We start from the raw sequence: 18,101 nt of genomic DNA on the forward strand, positions 1-18,101 counted from the left end.
GTTTATAATATATAAAACAATAAAATATTACCCTTATACAACATTCATAACTACAATATGAATTATTCAACTATAAGTGATAACTTTTAATATTGATTAAAAAAGCTAATTATAGCCAAGCTGAAATCTAAAAATATAATTAATGAGGTCTGAAAGCGTAGCAGGGTGCAAAGAAAGTGACACTGAAACAACAAAATAGGCAAATTCTTGCAGACACTTTTATGAACACACACACACACACACACACACGCGCACACACGCACGCACGCACGCACACACACACACACACACCCACACACACAAGCTCATTTCCTGTGTGCAATGTGGTAAGACAGAAACTGCACTGACAGCACACCTGTCTCCTTACCAACAATGAGTTGACAGAGCTCGCCTCAAAAGGTGATGTGATTACACTACTAGAATAAACTGACCTCAGGTGTCAACGCTTCTTGCAATCACAGAACCACCACCACTCAAGAAAACTGGTAGTTTGAATGGGTAAAATTGCTTTCTATTAATAACAGATTAATCTTACTCTAATTTAATTTTCCTCTCTTCTTGCAGCTTTACAGTGGGGGAATTATTTAGCATCAGCTGTTAAAGTGGGTTGTTAGTACTAGGCATGGGGCAACATTAAAATTTCATGTCACTGTTATCCTGGCCAAAATAACTGCGATTCACTACATTATTATGATAATCATGAGAATATGCTCATAACACTTAAATTGGCTTTAAAACCAACTGGAATCACTTTACCTTACATTTACTCAAAGCCCAGATCAGACCAATGATTCACAATGAGATGAAACAGAGAGTTGTTGCATAGAGATGATACACTGTCACATCTAGTTGCATTAGTGTGAACCAGCAGGTTATTAGAATGTTGTAGAAAGGCGCATCACAAGTAGTTGCCCGTTTCAACTCGTCTAATTGCAAATCTTTGGTCTGAAGAGGACACTTTTTTTTGTGAACATCCATTTTAGTAGAGGGGAAAAAAAGGAGGGACAGTACACTCCAAAATCAAAAACACATTATTTTTTCTAGCAGACTTTTCATTCCACCAATCGTATCACTGCATAGACTGGAGTGTGAACAAGAGATGTAAATCTTAATGATATCCTCCTCAGGTAAGTCGTAACATTAGCTAGTTCAGCAGTGCTAGGTAAGCTAGCAGTAGATGTGCACTTCCTTCTGCTAGGCGATACAGTTGGAGGGTGTAGTTTGCTACAAAGAAAATAGTTTCTACAAGAAACAGCTCAGAGTTTTGTAGATTATCTTGAGAAACTCAGCCATGATTTCTAGAAAGAAACATTGCTGTTGAATATTTTTTTTTGGTGTTTTGAGCAACACAAGCCGAGCGCCATCAAGTTCTGTCATGTTGGAGACGCGGCAGATATCTCTATCTCTATCTATTGATTATCATTACTCTTTCATCTTCACTGCCACAAAAGACAGGTGTGTGCACACACAAACAAAGTGAGTGTTCTCCTTGCAGGACAGTACACACAACCTTTTAATAAATACTTTTTTTTTTTTTTTATTACTATCACAGCCAAGACTACAGCCAACAGTAGACCAGCACGTACGTTCTGTACATGTGTGAGAAAAATTATCTCTCCACAGCAGCAGGCATCAATAGTCTGTATTCATCATTCAAAAAGGGAATACAGAAGAGCAACAGGATGGATTTCAGATGCTGTTGGACAGAACATTAAAAACACAGCCTGAGGTTAAAAGAACAAAGGATGTTTACCATGCTCCAGCAAACAGCAACACAATTATGAAACATTTCTGCTAAAGAGCTCAGTGGCTAACAAAAAAAAAATCTTAGCTAATATAATATAGTTTGTATTGATCTCACTCATTCTTGACATTAACACTGCTGTTTGCTCTTCTCACTTCTGTTTCTCTTCTCATGTGATGAGCTGTACTGCCAATCAGAGTGATTTGATTCATCAATGATTCAACATTCTAAATTGGCCTAAAAAAAAAAAAAGCTGGCCGATGAGGGCCAATAGTGCAGGACACACCGCAAAGACAAAGACGACAGATTCTCACCAACAGCCTGACACCGGCCAACGGCCAGCAGTGGGCTTGATGTGTCAGGGCCCTTAAACTCACACTGCTGCAAAACTACATCCTTACACGACAGCACAGAATGCATAGCAACTCCAATCTCAAAGGATGGAAATGCATCAGCATCTTCAGTAACAGACTAATCTCACACCAAGTATAGGTTGAAGGGGAGCATCAGCAGTAACAGAAGATGACAGCAGGAGGACAGATGGATACCCTGAGAGAAAGACTGAGGAGAACACAACGGGCCTGATAGTGGGGAAAAAGTACATTTACTCAAGTTCTGAAGTTGAGTACAGTTTTGAGGTACAGTATTTCTACTTTACTTGAAGATTTCCTATCTATGCCAATTTGTGGGGGTACTCAACTACCTTCAAGAGAGAAATATTGTAATTTGTACTCCACTACATCTAATTGTCAGCTATACTTACCAGTTACCTTTGTAGATTTAAAGTTTTTACATGAAAAACAAGTGATTGGTTTAAAAATACAATACATTGTTAAAGATTAATCCACTTTCTGGCCTCTGATCACTAAGATCCAATAATGGAATACAAATGTGTGGAGCAGAACTTTAGTTTTTCTTCCCACTAATCATCTGATGACCCCTCAGATTTATCTTGTGACCTTTGGAGGGGGCTAACTCCTAGGCTGGGGACCGATGGACTCAACTATCTCACTGTATATAAGATAGTTATAACTAGTTCCACCTAAACCAGCTGCAAAAGTAAAATTCTGCTTACAAACTGATGTATCAGTATTGAAAACAGAATAATGTAATAAACAATAATCTATCAGTGACAGGGGACATCTTCTTACTTTGTTGTATTGTTATTGTGTTTTCAGGTTGAAGGAAATAAGAAAAACAAAAAAAAAACAGGGGAACAGGGGTTGGTAAGAGCCATACAATGGTAGTTTTTCAGCTAACCAGTCAATAGGTTACATCCCTTAGTGTATACAGTCAGTCAGTTTTTTTCAGGGCCATGAGACTGTCTGCGGTTTTGCCCAAGTACAGTGAACTGCTATTCCAAGGTTGATCCTTATCTCTTTGGCAATCTCTTGCCACTATGGATAAATAAATAGGCATCCCCAAAACATATGAAAGTGCTCTGCCATTGATTTACCACACAGCCTCCAGCATTTATCCTGCCCCTGAGACCCCTGTTGTAGAAATTTCAATGTTGGAGTTATCATATTATGTATTGTTATATTACAATACTATTGTTATTGTTATCATATTATGTTTTTCCAGCAGAACTCCTGCCAGGATCTTGAATTGGTGGTCCTAGTTTGTCCTAGGGATGTTCCTAGCAACTAATTTCCCTGTCGACTTAATGGAAATTTTAATTAAGACTAGTCGACTAGTCCAAAAAGAGAAAAACATTTAGAAAACAATCAAAATTTAGCACACTTTATTGTTAAGTATTTGAAACATTGTCCCAAAAAATATTGTGTGCATTAAGAGCCATTTGAAGTCTTTAATAACAATCTTCAACAACCATGTCAGATTTCAAGTGCTGCTGAAGTACTACACATTTTGCGCTGTGCGGTATGAATGAGAACATGAACATTCAGGTGCAACATATTTCATAAACTTCCTGAAGCCTTTACCTTCAACAAAGTTGAAGTCTGTCATGATGAGCTGCATTATCTTATCAGCCCGGGCGGGATCACAGCGTCTCCGAGTGAACAATGTCAATTTGAGTGTGGCTAGCACTGCTAGCAGCAGCAGCCGTCGTTCCATGCAGGTTAAAATCCAAATGCACATGTTGAATGTGGTTGCACATTGCTCCAGTCGAGTGATTATATGCCAGTGTTTTTCTGACACAGCCGACATTGTTTTGATTTTCTAGATCAAAATCCTGCCAAACCGCGCAGGTTTTGCGAGAGGACATCTCTCCAGTTTCCCACCGTGCTGTATTAAAACTCCAGTCTACCCAGCCATTACCGCAGGGAGGGGAATTGCTGTCTGACGGCTCTGTAGCACCCACTAGTGGCAGGTGGCTGCATGACACTTAAGCTTGTGCATGAATAAAACACTAATTAGTTTAACTGATTAATATTTCTGGTGCCAACTAGCAAGGGGGCGGATGTTTAATTGTTCAGACGGCCAATCAATGTTCCAATGTTCAATTTCTTTATTGAAGTTATCTCTGTCCTGGAAATATCAAAAAAAAAAAAAAAAATCCCTAGGTTATAAACATTTGAAAGCTGGTCAAAAGAATGTAAGTCATTACCATTAGCTATAGTGCAGGAAGCCGTTTCACCATTACGTGCCCATTGCCTAAACCGCATATCTAGACTGGAAGGTATAAACTCTGGATCAAATGCCACCCATTTCAATATCTTCAAATTTCTCAAGGTGAAATCTTTTGCAGGTCTTTAACCATACCCTAAGAGCTACCTTGGTCCAGTGGTTTGGATTATCCAAATAAGAATCCTGGTGTGGGTAATTACCTATTACAGACTGCAGACAGATTGAATTGCATTAATTCCTAGTCTTTCCATTTGGTTGAGTAGTCCAGATTGCACCAGCATGCCCATGGTCGTAGCTGAACAGCTGTGTAATAGTCCTCAGTATAGGGGAAGGAAAGCTTACCCTTATCTTTCGGTAAATGTAGAATTCTATATTTATTCTGCGGCCTCTTACTGTTCCAAACAATTCTTGAGACCACCCTATTCCATTCAATAAAGTCTTTGGGAAGGAACTGCAATAGGGATGTCCTGGAATGAATACCCAATCCCCAATTAAAACCCCTTAATCTCTGAATTTTTCTTTATTGACTGGGCTATAAAGAATATGAAAAATGCAGGGCTAAGTGGGCACCTCTGTCAACACCCTTACTCTAGTTTAATGGGTCGGGATAGGTGCCCATTAATTCTTATTCTAGCTGTGGGGGATGAGTATACTGATTTAATGCATTGTACTGACTTCTCATTGAAGCCGAATTGCTTTATTGCTTGATAAAGGTATTCCCATCCAACCACATCGAACGCCTTTTCTGCATCTAGGCTTATTAACATTGCGCTTATATTTTTCTCAATCACATGGTCAAGAACATGCAGTGTTTGCTGAATAATAATAATAATGACTTTATTAAGGATACAGACAGGGCCGTTGCAACCGGACAGGCAAACTAGGCAATTGCCTAGGGCCCTGAGCTGGAAGGGGGCCCCCAGAGACGCCTGACATTGGTCCATATCAATGACAATATGATGGAACCCCTATAGACACTGCAACAACGAGAACATGTTGGAATCCCCCCTAATGGGGCCCCCTACTAGCTGCTGCTTGCGAGTGGCTAAGTAGGGTGACCAGACGTCCCGCATTGTGCAGGACTGCACAGCATTTCTGTCTCTTTTCATGCGTCACGCAAATTGAGACCATGTCCTGCATGATTGGTTGCCACCCGCGCTAGCATTGTTGGAGTACCGTAGTACTAGGGTACCTCATGGTACCACTACTGTGGGATAAGTTCAAAGTCCAGTCGCAAGAGGGTGAGTGTCCATGCACCGTCGAATAACGGCACATGCTGGCCACCTGGCACTCAATATGCTGCTGCAGTGGTTTGTATCCAGTGACATTTCAGGTATTAGCTGAGCTATTGAGTATCTTTAAGCAGTGAAAGTTATTATTTATTTCTTTTTACTTGTAGGTTAGATTTGTTTATATATGCTACAGTGATTTGTTTTCCACAGAGCTCTATGGTGTGAGCATTTTACTCGCATTTGCGACCAAGGTGCCTCTTGCCTGGGGCCCCCAGAGTGTCTTGAAACAGCCCTGGATACAGAGAGAGGTCCATAGCATACCACACAAAACAAACAATGACCAATGTACAAAAAAATACAATATAATAAATACAATAATAAAAATCTCTTTAAAAAAAAGACAAGAAATACCCGACATGTCATACAAATTCATAAAAATGGACACAATTCAAGAATCTGCACCCACAAACAAGCTGGAGTGCCAGTGGCCCCACAGTCGGTCAGTCGGTCGGTCGGTTGGCCAAGGCCTGGATGATGCTATTCTCTGAGGCAGACAGCCTGCACATATATCGATATATAAGATTACGTACTAAAGCAGGGCAAGTAGGCACACCAACATTTACAAACATTTGGCTGGCACTGCACCATCGTGGAAGTTTTAGAAGCAGTCTCATGCCATCATTATAGGCCTTTGTTCAGTCTTTGCATAATGCACTTCCTACAAAAGCTCCACAAGTGGGCAGTATATAGCAGAGTGCAAAATGCTCTAAAAAGAGTGATCTTCACATTAACTGAACACATACCAAATTTGCGAGCAAGTATATTAGCTTGTGCATATAACTTGCAACACTGTCTGTAGATACCTCTATGATCAGATAAATCATTGACATTATAATGACCAAGATATTCAATCTCATGATACACTTTAAGAGCAACACCAGATAAAAAGAGTCATACACCCTGTCTTACATGCATTTAACTGTTGGGACAAGTCATTCATGTATACATTCAGAAGAAAAGGAGACAAAATGCAGCCCTGTCGATCTCCATTACTTACATGAAATGATTCTGATACAGAGCACCCCCAACTAATCTGCATAGACTGATGAGCATACCAGTAAACAAGAATTCTAATTATCCATTTAGGGACCTCTCAATGATGCAATTTAATGAATAACTTCTCATGATTAATGTGATCAAAAGCCTGAGAGGCATCTATAAAGCACATGAACATTGTGGAGTTGTGACGATTATATTTATCTAAAATTTCCTTTAAAGCAAAAATACATATGTCAATGCCGTATTTACATTTGAATCCAAACTGGTTATCAGTGGTAGTGATGTATTTTTCTAGCCTATTCAGGAGGATTTTCACCAGCACTTCAGATATAATGCTTGCTAAGGCTATAGGCCTATAGTTTTCCATGCCATTTATTTTGCCAGCTTTGTCCTTAAAGGGACACTATGTAACATTTTCAGTTGTTTATTGGCAAAAATTGATGTCTGCATTCATAAAAATGTCATTGGTGTACTGTTACTCGTACTCGTCTCGTGCACGTTGTCCTCCGCTTATCTGGGTCCGGGTCGCAGGGGCAGCAGTCTCAGCAAAGAAGCCCAGACAGTCCTCTCCCTGGCCACTTCCGTCAGCTCTTCCGAGGGAACCCAGAGGCGTTCCCAGGCCAGCTGGGCGATGTAATCCCTCCAGCGTATCCTGTCCATCACTGCTGACGCTGCCCCAATCCGCCTGTCAATCTCCCGCTCAATCCTACCCTCACTCATGAACAAGATCCCGAGATACTTAAACTCCTCCACCTGAAGCAGGACCACCCCCCCGACCTGGAGTGGGCAATCCACCCTTTTCCGGCTGAGGACCATGGCCTCAGACTTGGAGGTGCTGATTCTCATCCCAGCCGCTTCACACTCGGCTGCGAACCATCCCAGCAAGAGCTGGAGGTCACTGTTCGATGGATATGCGTTGCAGCGTCTGGGACAAAAACCACATTGCTCCTCCTCAATCTGAGGTTCAATTGTCGACCGGACCCTCTTCTCCAGCACCCTGGAGTAGACCTTACCGGGTAGGCTGAGGAGTGTGATCCCCCTGTAGTTGGAACACACCCTCTGGTCCCCTTTCTTGAAGATGGGGACCACCACCCCGGTCTGCCACTCCAGAGACACTACCCCCGATGTCCACGCAATGTTGCAGAGTCGTGTCAGCCAGGACAGCCCTACAACATCCAGAGCCTTGAGATATCCAGGGCGAATCTCATCCACCCCCAGGGCTCCACCGCCGCGGAGTTGCTTCACTACCCGGCGACTTCTGCCCCAGAAATTGGACGGCCCAACTCCGAGACCCCAAGCTGGCCCCAGTGGCCTTGCGGCCACAGCTTTCAACAGCCGCCTCGACAATGGCAGAGCAGAACAAGGCCCATTCGGACTCAATGTCCCCCTCTGCCCTCGGGACGTGGTTGAATCTCTCCCGGAGGTGGGAGTTGAAGATCATCTTGACAGGTTCTTCCGCCAGGCGTTCCCAGCAGACCCTTACTGCTTGTTTGGGCCTGCCAGGTCTGCGTGGCGTCCTCCCCTGCCACCTGATCCAACTCACTACCAGGTGGTGATCAGTTGACAGCCTTGCTCCTCTCTTTGCCCGTGTGTCCAGAACATATGGCTGCAGGTCAAATGATACGACTACAAAGTCAATCACTGACCTGCAACCTAGGCTGTCCTGGTGCCACGTGCACCAGTGGACATCCTTATGTTCGAACATGGTGTTAGTTATGGCCAAACTGCGACCCGCACACAAGTCCAATAACTGAACACCACTCGGGTTCAGATCGGGTAGGCCGTTCCTCCCAGTCACGCCCCTCCAGGTCCTGCTGTCATTGCCCACGTGAGCGTTGAAGTCCCCCAGCAGAACAATGGAGCCCCCGGTCGGGGCACTGTCCAGCACCTGTCCCAGGGACTCCAAAAAGGGCGGGTACTCTGAACTGCTGTTCGGCGCATAAGCGCAGACAACAGTCAGGACCTGTTCCCCAACCCGGGGGCGCAGGGAAGCAACCCTTTCATCTACTGCAGTGAACCCCACGTACAGGCAGAGTCTGGGGGCTGTCAGAAAGCCCACCCCGGCCCTCCGCCTCTCAGCCAGAGCAACTCCAGCAAAGGAGAGAGTCCAACCCCTCTCAAGGACTTGGGTTCCAGAGCCGGAACTATGTGTCGAGGTGAGGCCGACTATTTCTAGCCGGTAGCGCTCAACCCCTTCCACAAGCTCCGGCTCCTTCCCAGAGTCCTGCACTAGATCGGGTACCCGCAAAAACAGCTGATTTGCGGGTGGTTTTTAAAAAACATTTTTTCCCGGGTTCGGATCTGGGTGGAAAAAATAACATGCGGGTCGGATCGCGGGTTTTAGATAAACACATCAGTCATTAGTTAGGTAAACTACAGATAACTATCTTGGTCATTATTTACTCTCTGAGGATTGCCTACGCTATTTCGCAACAGTCATTGGTTCAGCTGTTTACACACGTTTCACCACCTAATAACACAATTTGTGATTGGACGACAGAATCAACATGGCTGCCACCGTCTAACAAGCGCCGCTTCCAAAACAGTAAATAATTATTTAGTTATTTGAGAAATAAGTGGATAAAACGTACAACTATCACTTTATAATGTTTCTGAAGTGTTTCCCTGATGGATTACTTCTTTCCTCAATGGATTCTAAAAACACGTGATGGCTCGTAACTGCTGAACGTTACTCTGGACAGAAAGTAAGTCTATTATTACACATGTAAAGTTCCTTTACATAGATTAAAAGTTTAAAAGCATTAAATGTAACAAACGAGTGCTTTTACACTTGTATGGGAGAAGAACACAGAGGGTTAATGATGGAGCTGAAGTCAGGTTTTTATTGTGAGAGCTGCTTCATTCAGGTCGTTGTTTACTTACTGGCACCTTAACTGTGGCGATATGCTGTTCAATATTCAGCCAATATGACCCAAAATGATTACTTTAAATCCGGGTTACTGGTGAGGCTGCAGGTCGTGTTTCAACGGGTCGGACCGGGTTGCGGTACTAATTGGCCTGATGCGCGGGTTTGCAGTTTGGGTGTGGGTTTGAACGTCGCTGGGTCGGGTCGGGGCGGATCTTGAAAACTGGACCCGTGCAGGACGCTGCTCCTTCCGTAGCCGAGGATCAGACCGCCAAGGCCCCCGCCTAGGTCTACTGCCTGATCTACAAAGCACCGATCCCTTCTGCATCCCTCTGCGGGTGGTGGGCCTGCAGGGGGTGGGGGGGGGGTACTATTACCTCCATCAATAATCTGACTTATTCTCGTAAAAGGAGAATTTTGGATTTGTTTGTACATTGTGCTGGTAAGTTGTCTGGGGGGTTCCATAACATTTCGCCATCTTGGAAATACATCCGCCAGCAAGGAACGTACAGCCCCCCCTTCAGCGTTTTCGTTGAGAGCCAGGCCAGCACTGCATAGCTGAGAAGCCAAAGGAGAGGAGCAAGAGGCACTTCCCTACTACCCCAGCACTACTGCAGCATAACAAAGTCCCACTCTTTGAGCATAATGCAGGATCATGCATATGCAGCATCCTGGGAGACGGAATCCTCGTCGCCAATAAAGCGCAAAAGGGAATCAAAAAGGCAACGTGACCGGTGAATTCAAAAAAATGAGGGTCAACATCGGGGTAGCCTTTCCAAGGTGGAAAGAGCGGCTGAAGGAGAAAGGTAATGCAATCACAGGCCAGCGTCACTGTCAGCAGCGCAGTAGTCTATATACAGTATATATAGTATATAGTATATATACAGACTCTAGATTCAGTAAATGTAGAGTCTGTAGGCAAACCCCGGAGATCTTGCCTCCGGAAGAAGAGCGGAAAAGCCCTGGTTTCCGGTTGCAGGCTGGTTGTAGTCCGCGTGATATTGACCAATCACGTTTGAGCCAGCTGCAGTTGTTGCTAGGTTAAACGGTCCGTGCGGTGAACTAACGAGGCGGAACATAACTGGCGTCACTGCAAATTCTTAATCCATCGCAGTGGTTCAGCATATTTACTTATATATAAACGGAAGTCGGAAACAGAAATTCACCTCCTCTGCCCAAATCAAACTGGAATGCCAAAAAATCGGGGGTCTGCCCCTAGAGGCTGTATCGCCGTCTGCCGGAAGTCAGATGCCGAATACAGCCGATGGGTTCCGAGAAGGGCGGGGCAGTGATGCAAGGAGAGAGATGAGGTGTGTGAGGTTGAGCCACTTGTCAGTTGTCAAAAGACAAGACGTGATTGGTTTGTTTTGATTTATACCCACCCCAAGAGTCCTACATTGTAAACACAGCCAGCATGGTGAGGAGGGGGTTTGTCAACTCGCGTCGTGTGTGTCTGCATAGGAGCCTCAATGAATACTCCATGAAGTATCGGATGACATGGTTTAATCAATGTTATCATAGCTTTTTGTATACAGTGGCTACTGTTGTTGTAATATGCGTTTGAAACAGTGAGGCGCTAGAATTTGAGTTTGAATGCAATATACAGTACAGGCCAAAAGTTTGGACACACCTTCTCATTCAATGCGTTTTCTTTATTTTCATGACTATTTACATTGTAGATTCTCACTGAAGGCATCAAAACTATGAATGAACACATGTGGAGTTATGTACTTAACAAAAAAAGGTGAAATAACTGAAAACATGTTTTATATTCTAGTTTCTTCAAAATAGCCACCCTTTGCTCTGATTACTGCTTTGCACACTCTTGGCATTCTCTCCATGAGCTTCAAGAGGTAGTCACCTGAAATGGTTTTCCAACAGTCTTGAAGGAGTTCCCAGAGGTGTTTAGCACTTGTTGGCCCCTTTGCCTTCACTCTGCGGTCCAGCTCACCCCAAACCATCTGGATTGGGTTCAGGTCCGGTGACTGTGGAGGCCAGGTCATCTGCCACAGCACTCCATCACTCTCCTTCTTGGTCAAATAGCCCTTACACAGCCTGGAGGTGTGTTTGGGGTCATTGTCCTGTTGAAAAATAAATGATGGTCCAACTAAACGCAAACCGGATGGGATGGCATGTCGCTGCAGGATGCTGTGGTAGCCATGCTGGTTCAGTGTGCCTTCAATTTTGAATAAATCCCCAACAGTGTCACCAGCAAAACACCCCCACACCATCACACCTCCTCCTCCATGCTTCACAGTGGGAACCAGGCATGTGGAATCCATCCGTTCACCTTTTCTGCGTCTCACAAAGACACGGCGGTTGGAACCAAAGATCTCAAATTTGGACTCATCAGACCAAAGCACAGATTTCCACTGGTCTAATGTCCATTCCTTGTGTTTCTTGGCCCAAACAAATTTCTTCTGCTTGTTGCTTCTCCTTAGCAGTGGTTTCCTAGCAGCTATTTGACCATGAAGGCCTGATTGGCGCAGTCTCCTCTTAACAGTTGTTCTAGAGATGGGTCTGCTGCTAGAACTCTGTGTGGCATTCATCTGGTCTCTGATCTGAGCTGCTGTTAACTTGCCATTTCTGAGGCTGGTGACTCGGATGAACTTATCCTCAGAAGCAGAGGTGACTCTTGGTCTTCCTTTCCTGGGTCGGTCCTCATGTGTGCCAGTTTCGTTGTAGCGCTTGATGGTTTTTGCGACTCCACTTGGGGACACATTTAAAGTTTTTGCAATTTTCCGGACTGACTGACCTTCATTTCTTAAAGTAATGATGGCCACTCGTTTTTCTTTAGTTAGCTGATTGGTTCTTGCCATAATATGAATTTTAACAGTTGTCCAGTAGGGCTGTCGGCTGTGTATTAACCTGACTTCTGCACAACACAACTGATGGTCCCAACCCCATTGATAAAGCAAGAAATTCCACTAATTAACCCTGATAAGGCACACCTGTGAAGTGGAAACCATTTCAGGTGACTACCTCTTGAAGCTCATGGAGAGAATGCCAAGAGTGTGCAAAGCAGTAATCAGAGCAAAGGGTGGCTATTTTGAAGAAACTAGAATATAAAACATGTTTTCAGTTATTTCACCTTTTTTTGTTAAGTACATAACTCCACATGTGTTCATTCATAGTTTTGATGCCTTCAGTGAGAATCTACAATGTAAATAGTCATGAAAATAAAGAAAACGCATTGAATGAGAAGGTGTGTCCAAACTTTTGGCCTGTACTGTATGATTTCAACGTTAGAAGGGAGAAATTCCTACACACTGTGGCTTTAATAACAGGCACTTACAAAACAGGATGGAGTCAGGCAAAATTCCATGAACTAAAAAGCCAGTCAGACGGATAGCAAGCAGGGGGTAAAGTTTTTTGCTGGTATATTTCAGATGTTCAGCAGTTGTCTTATCAGCTCCACATTATTTATTGTCATCTAAAGCCAAGACAGCACAATGAACCTCTTCTGTATTAAAAACGTCTTCATCATAATCAATTGTACCCACATCAAAAGTATTCCTCCCAATACAGTTAAAGTAACTCTTACCTTTCTTGCATTTCACACAGCATTTAGAAAAACATTGAACATCCACAACTCCTGCCTACCTCCAAAGTTCCATCCACCTCCTCCTGCAACTCCACCTCCCTCCAAAGGCCTACTCCCCCCTCCTCGATTACGTCCTCATTACGTCTATGATAGACGTAGGTGTTGGCAAGGTAACGTTAGATACACAGAAGAGGAGAGTGAGTGTAACGTTACACCCAAGACAGTCAAACGCGACCCCAGAGTTTTAAAACTCAACCAGAGTCAGTGATGACTGATAAGTTTTAGAATAAGGTTACAGTGCGTTAGATAGTAGCTTTAACATTACTAGTAAATGGAAACGCACACGGAAGATAACGTTAATGTTTCAGAAGAAGAGAGCAGAACTGGGAGACCCTCTTCACATCACAGCACCATGAATGGTTTGTGTATATTGCCAGACCACCACCATGGAGCTTACCAGATGATGCAGCCTCCTTGTCTGCTCTATGTAGTGTTAGCCCTGTTAGCTCAACACCGGAGTCTGATATGTTACCATTCATCCATGTCTCAGTGAACACAAGGACGCAGCAGTCCCTCACTCCTCGGTGAGTGGATCTCCACCGTCAGATGTAATCCATTTTCATGTCCAGCGAGCGGACGTTGGCCAGAAAGATGCTGGGAACAGCTGGTTTGATGGGGTTAGCTCTTAGCCTAGTGCTAACCCCTCCGGCTTCCCCCGCTTCCGTGTCCTGTCATAGCGCTGCTAGCGTCTACCCGTCGGGACAGCTCCAGGCAAAACCACTGTCATCTCAGGGCTAACTCAACGTAGCAGGCCAAGCTTGCTACACATCCTGAGCTCTCTCGGTTGTAGCGTTAGTTCTCTGCAGCGGTTTCTATTGTCTATGAGAAACTCGTGACTGTATTGCACTGAAGAATTTACTTCTTGTTGCACCGGTGTACGCACAGGCTGCCTCAAGCATTGGTTGGGCCGCCATGTTGATTCAAACTTAGAGGCAAACTAAAAATACCTGTCCAGCAGAAACCCTGCGACCATCTTGTCTCTTTTTAGCTCAGGATGAAGCTGCATCAGTCTTCGCCATCGCTGAAAGCAGAGCCGATGTTGACCTGAGTTTTGGCTCTTGCAGCATGGAGTTCTAGTGTTAGATTTTTCTGCAATATTCTTTCTTTTGCCAACTGATTTTCCTGTTGGAGCAGCTGGAGGTGGAAGCGGTGGTCCGCATTTGCCTGCCATTTTTACTGAGAAAATTTATATCCACATTAGGTGTTACGCGAGCGGTTATGTCAGTCCATTCAGAGGCCTCCATGTGGGGAAGCAGTGTTTGACATAAGCAATGACCCAAGAAGCTAACTTACTCATTACCTCAGTAGGCTAATATATATCAGGCTGTCAGGGGAACAACTCAGGTGGATTTTTGTCCCACTTTTCTCGAGCCTTCAGTGGATTTATTGGGCTTTTTGGCCAAAGGTGCCCTCACCTTTGCCCGTGCAGTGAAACACTGGAGGAGGGGGAAACGTAACGAGCTAAAAAAAAAAAAAAGGTGTGCCACCGTCTCATGTAGCGTCGCCTGTTACCCCTGGCAACCCATGGCCTTAAAAGATGACGTCATGCAGCGTCTCAGGAAAAAAAAAGAGGCACAAGTCTACTCTGGCCAACAGAGAAGGATCTCTTCCGTTTAGTCCGCACCCCGCGGCAGCTTAGGCAAAAAGTGGAGGTAGCTAGTCCCTCGTTTTTCCTCTGCCACGACGGACGAATCGGATAACCCATACCGGAACAGACGGAACGTCTTTTTGTCTTTGAATATCAAAAGTGACTCTTTTTGTTTTTTTTATGCCCTGAAAAGAAAAAGACTATACTGACTGATTTCGTTTAATATCACTCTTCCTTGGTTCTGGACTTTTGATTGGTGAATGGACATTGGTGTATTGACTTTCTATTTTGTGTTCTTGTGAAAATATAAGTGTGAAAAAAAGAGAGAAATAGTGTTGCGTTGATCAATTTTATTTATTTGAGGTTGTATAAGTGTATATTTGTGCATCCTTTGTGTTGGTTTTTTGTTTCCTTGAGTCGACTAACTTTGAAATAGTCAGGTTACACCTGACTGGCACCCCAGAAAAAAAAGGTAATATAAAATAAAATTGTCACTCAATAAAATCGTCACTTGTGCCGGTGCACTTGTGCGTCTCTGCCAACGCGGACACCACACACCGCTGCCAGGTATATTTCTCTCCAATGTGCTTTCGCTGACCAATAAACTGGATGAACTTAAGCTACTGATGGTGAAAAGATTTTTCTACATCTGCAGTTGTTGTGCTTCACGGAGACATTAAAGTCAGACCAGGCTCTCTATCCAGGTGGATGGGAAATCCATTCTTCCTCATCCTTCATCTGCGGCTACATTCATTGTAGATCTGTCCAGAAACACCTTAGAATTGGTGGGCGGTGGGGTCTGAAAACACACACACCTCTCTCCTTCAGCACTCTTCTTATTTCGACATACTCCCTCCTTTTTCTCACTATATCTGTCAGAAAGTCGTGGTCAAAATAGATTTTTTTTTTTTTAGCTTTGTAATAAACCTGCTTCTTTTTCCATGTGTGGACAGGATCTGGTCTTTTGTCTTACACTCCTGGACGTTTATCACTATGGACCTTGGTGAAACTACGCAAGGGGGACGCCGGCTAAGAGCTTTATGGCAACGGTGCATCCTCAGCTCTGTCCTGTCCAGTGTAAACTCTGACTGCAGAAATTTAGCCACAAAGTCCATCATGTTGTTATCTTCCTTGCATTCAGGAATTCCATAAATGCAAATGTTATTTTGTCGAGATTGTAGTTCCAAGTCTGTCACTTTCGTTTGCGTAAATTCCTGTGCCTGTTTCATTTGACAGAGCATAGCTTCAAGTTCGGTGTTACATTCCTCTTTCGGCGACACACTGCTCTGTTTCCTCGACCCATGTTGTAGATTTCAGGTCTTCCCTAATTTACCCCAGGGCCTAGTTCATCTTATCACTGAAATCACTCAACTCCTTTTTCACGTCTTCTCTCAGTGTGTAATGGAAAGCACTTAGCTCGCTCCTTACATCAGCCCATTTTCGCCTTAATCTATGTGTGTTTACAAGCCAGCAAGCTAGCTTTGGTGTAGTCTGGTCCATCCTGGCTAAGCAACTCAGCATTAGCATCGTCGCGGCTCTCCATTGTTGATTTCTCTCTCGCTTTTTCTGATCTTAAGTTCACTTTACCTTTGGCTCTCTTTAGTTTGTCCCCGTCCATAATACCTCAGCAGTCCTATCCTGTTAAAATAGTTGAATCTGGGGAAATACTCTGAGTGGGAGAGAGAGAGATTTCTGATAGTCTGCCATTTTTCGCAGCATGCTGACCAAAAGTCATCCACTACTTTGACTTTTGATACTTTCTTCCACTACTGGGTAAGAAGTCATAGATGAACCAAAAGAAAACAGTCTGTCTCCTGCCTCCCCAGGGGCCTCATGCAAAGACTTCCGTGGATTTCCTACTGAAACATTGCATAAGCTTAAATCCAGAAAACGTTGTACGCACAAAAACATCCAGATGTATGAATCTGTGCATACACATGAATCCAAGCACATTTCCTTTGTACATCCCAATCAACGTGGAACTGACCGCACATGTTGGAGTACCCGACCCCTCCCTGTCCACTTCCCCATTTAAATATGCAAATCATATTTAAATTGGCCCTGCACCTAAGATTCCCCTCTCTGCACAATCAAAAAACTAAATCACAAGAATGAGTAAGATGGGAAAAAAGAAAAACTGTATGCAAAAAACGCAAAAATATACTTTTTGGCACGCTGTCCTCCGGCATCAATACTAAAAGAGGAGTGAGTGGGAGAGTGTGTGTGAAACTGTCAATGCTGTGGGGTTAAAAAAGCATACACACGCAGAATTAAAAAAGAAGTGGTCCGACATTAAGGTGGATGTGAAGCGAAGGATGGCTACCCACCGCCAAAGTGTGGCCAAAACAGGCGGGGGGACAGAAGAGGAGGAGCTCACCCCGTTTGAACAGAGAGTCGCTGCAGTTGTGGGCGACACTGCTCTCACAGGGGTGGTGGGAGCACATGTGGGTGACTCGGATTACCCCCAAGGTAAATACCTATAAATTTGTGTAACTTACAACAAATGTGTTCATACCGGTCATACAATAACCTGCTCACAGCCCTATAAGATAGAGGTTCATGTGTAAATGTTCATGCGTAAATGTTGTATGTATGGAATTATTTGGTTTGAAATAAATCTTTTGAATTTAAATTTAAACATGCCAGTATATCAAAAGTGTGTTAATTGCTCATGTGTCTCTGATGTGCACATCACTCTGTGGACTAATTGTTTTCACATTTATTTATTATAACAGTTTCCCAGCATCACCTCAAAGTGTCGCCAAAGGGTCAACAGCTGTAGAAACGTGTGTACGCCAGCCATGAAGTTGGCGTGAGGCACCGCAAAGTTTCACGGTCATTTCACTCTTGATATATCTGAACTTTGCCGTGGAAAAGGACGTTCGCCACACACCCTTTGTACATGAGGCCCCAGGTCAGTAATGTAAGTGGAGACACAGGCCGTTGTGCATGAGAAACAAATGTTTCATGTTTGGAAAGATGTCAGAAAATGTATCTTCTGATGTGAGGAATAAATGATAAAGTAAGATGTGAGGATAAAGTAAGATGAGGAGGTACACAGGTAAAGATGGAGTCCTACCTCTGTCCTCTCGCCTGATGGAATGAGCCCTCTTGTCGGCATTAGGAACCTCTGGCTTGAGGGCTGAAAAACGAAACATAATCCACAGAACGTCACGTTGCCTGTCTGACCCGACTGATTCAAGACTTAGCAGACAAGAATGAACACACACTTTCACAAGTACAGTCACATGAAGAAAACCACTGCTGGCGCACACACACACACGCTCACGCTCACACTCAGACACACACACACAGTAACTGTAAAAACTGCAACACAAAGCAGTGGTAGAAGGTTATGAATGCAAACTCTGTGACTTCCTGTGCAGACAGGAAAACAATGATGCAAGTGTGCATTTTGC

The 18,101-nt window shown here is 44.0% G+C and overlaps 1 protein-coding gene across 3 annotated transcripts in view; it reads right to left on the reverse strand.

Moving 5' to 3' along the window:
- cd2ap (CD2-associated protein) overlaps window positions 1–18,101 on the reverse strand; it is a 260,040-nt gene that overhangs the window by 63,716 nt on the left and 178,223 nt on the right. For 2 of the 3 annotated variants that reach the window (XM_033619722.2, XM_078174116.1), the window contains one exon: window positions 17,762–17,824. The exons of the other annotated variant lie outside the window; for it this stretch is intronic. In XM_033619722.2, coding sequence (XP_033475613.1) covers window positions 17,762–17,824 — 63 coding nt within the window. The remainder of the gene's footprint in view (window positions 1–17,761; window positions 17,825–18,101) is intronic. 3 annotated transcript variants of the gene reach the window in all.

This window comes from Epinephelus lanceolatus, chromosome 13 (assembly GCF_041903045.1).
Source record: "Epinephelus lanceolatus isolate andai-2023 chromosome 13, ASM4190304v1, whole genome shotgun sequence".
NCBI lineage: Eukaryota > Metazoa > Chordata > Actinopteri > Perciformes > Serranidae > Epinephelus > Epinephelus lanceolatus.